Genomic DNA, 2,500 nt, shown 5'->3' with positions numbered 1-2,500 from the left:
AGAACCTCCACCTGTGTCACGCCTGTGTCACAGCTGTGTTACACCTGTGTCACAGCTGTGTTACACCTGTGTCATACCTGTATCATGCATGTCACACCTGTGTCACGCCTGTGTCACACCTGTGTCACACCTGTGTCACAGCTGTGTCACGCCTGTGTCATTGCTGTGTCACGCCTGTGTCACACCTGTGTCACGCCTGTGTCATAGCTGTGTCACGCCTGTGTCACACCTGTGTCACGCCTGTGTCATTGCTGTGTCACGCCTGTGTCACACCTGTGTCACGCCTGTGTCACACCTGTGTCACGCCTGTGTCACACCTGTGTCACGCCTGTGTCACAGCTGTGTCACGCCTGTGTCATAGCTGTGTCACGCCTGTGTCACACCTGTGTCACGCCTGTGTCACAGCTGTGTCACGCCTGTGTCATAGCTGTGTTACGCCTGTGTCATAGCTGTGTCACGCCTGTGTCATAGCTGTGTCACGCCTGTGTCATAGCTGTGTCACGCCTGTGTCACACCTGTGTCATAGCTGTGTCACGCCTGTGTCATAGCTGTGTCACGCCTGTGTCATAGCTGTGTCACGCCTGTGTCATAGCTGTGTCACGCCTGTGTCATAGCTGTGTCACGCCTGTGTCATAGCTGTGTCATAGCTGTGTCACGCCTGTGTCATAGCTGTGTCACGCCTGTGTCATAGCTGTGTCACACCTGTGTCACACCTGTGTCATAGCTGTGTCACAGCTGTGTCACAGCTGTTTCATAGCAATGTGAACATGAGAACAGTCCTCTGAAACTGGGTCTTTTTTTGTTTTAAAAAGTTGTAGAGTTTGGTGGGTGCAGTAAAGGGTCAGAGGTCAAATGTTGCTTATGCAGTGAGGAGTAGCTTGTCTTTAACACATATTTATATCTCCTATCAAAACATCCTGCATTTTTAACAGAAACATCTTTTTTCATTAAACTTTAAATCAAACCTGTCTCTCGTTTTAATGACTAAACCTCTGTTTGTTTACCTGTCTGTTTTTCTTCTTCTATGAATTTTTATTCAAGTGACGGGACAGTGAATAGAGTCAGAAACCAGGAAGAGGGGTGCAAGCCGAGTAGTTGGCGTGCCCACTGCATATGCGGAGGCTGCAATCCTTAGGGCGGAAGACCCGGGTTGATATCCAACCTGGGGCTCCTTTCCCGCAAACCATTCCTAATGGTCTCTCTCTCTCTTTAGGATTTACGACTATCAAAATAAAGACACAAAAAGCCCCTTTATGTTCTTGAAGTCACAGAACAATGAGTTTAATTCCACTTCATTTTGAGTATTCATTGTTTCTAAGCTCATCCCAACTGTAACGTGGCATTCTGAACTGCAGTTTCTTAGTGGTACCACTAGATGTCAATGTTGTCCTCCTCTTTAGGTCTGTCACTACTCCCAGCATCACATCCTTTTCCTGTTCCTCGTCAGTGTTCAGTTTCTTCTTCTGTGCTGTGACCATTAGGTTTTTTAAAAATAACAGTGAATTATAAAGAGTACTACTGTGTTACTACTACTGCACTGTATATGACACATTGACTAAACAATGAATAAACAGAGTGCTGCACAGAGCAGACAGGTAGACAGAGGGTTGGACAGACAGGTTTGTGGAGGTAACGCCCTCCTGTAGGTATGTCGTCCAACAGGTTTGACTCTGCTCTGGGAAACTTCTCTGTCTCAGTTTCAACAGCTAACTCGGAATAAGAACGGTTAACCTGCTGCCTTCATGCTTCTGGAGTTCTACAGGAGTGACTGACTTTACTTCTCACACCCTGTAAGGAGCTGCACAGGTAAAAGGACACACCTGGACAGGTGGACAAGTGAGAGATACAGGCTCATTGTCAACAGAGCCACAGGCGTCCGTCCCTCTCGTCTTTCTCGTGACGTTTTGATGTTGAGATGGCAGCTGTGTCAGCCGTGTGGATCTGTGTGCTGTCTCTACTGCAGCTTGTCCTCTGCTTCGTCCCATACAGACAGCAACCAGGTACGCTCAGCTCTCAGTCACTAAACACACATACACACACACACACACACACTCACTGCTGTGTTGGATGTCTCAGTGTTGTTGTGTGTCCTGCAGGAGCCCCTGTGCAGATGGACGAGCGCTTGGCGTCCTCCTTCCTGTCTCGCTCTCTGCTCTATAACAGCTGGGACTTTGAGCTGGTGGTGTCTGACGACCTGGAGAGAGAGTGTCAGGAGGAGATGTGCAGCTACGAGGAGGCCAGGGAGGTGTTCGAGGATGACACACAGACGGTACTCCTGCAGCTCATCACCTGCAACAAACAAGGAGAACTACTCCAATGTCTATAACATCGATAACATCTATAATATAGAGATTTATAACTTTAGATCTAGAACACATCTGAGTTTCACACTCGCTGTCTGCTGATTCAAAATATTTCATCTTTATTCATATTTCTGGCTGAAACAGAAATCAGAGCAAACTGAAGACTTTACTTTCATTTTCACTTCAGGATTCTAACC

At 47.4% G+C, this 2,500-nt stretch overlaps 1 protein-coding gene across 1 annotated transcript in view; it reads left to right on the top strand.

Moving 5' to 3' along the window:
- Positions 1–1,465: 1,465 nt before the first annotated feature.
- The window catches only part of prrg2 (proline rich Gla (G-carboxyglutamic acid) 2), a 4,528-nt gene continuing 3,493 nt past the window's right edge, over positions 1,466–2,500 (top strand). Inside the window, exons 1-2 of the mRNA XM_079366446.1 lie at positions 1,466–2,000; positions 2,097–2,269. Coding sequence (XP_079222572.1) covers positions 1,916–2,000; positions 2,097–2,269 — 258 coding nt within the window. The 5' untranslated portion in view covers positions 1,466–1,915. The remainder of the gene's footprint in view (positions 2,001–2,096; positions 2,270–2,500) is intronic.

The sequence above is a fragment of the Symphodus melops genome (assembly GCF_947650265.1).
Source record: "Symphodus melops genome assembly, chromosome: 17".
NCBI lineage: Eukaryota > Metazoa > Chordata > Actinopteri > Labriformes > Labridae > Symphodus > Symphodus melops.
Note: the sequence above shows the minus strand (reverse complement) of the source record. Positions and strands in the feature narration are given on the sequence as shown.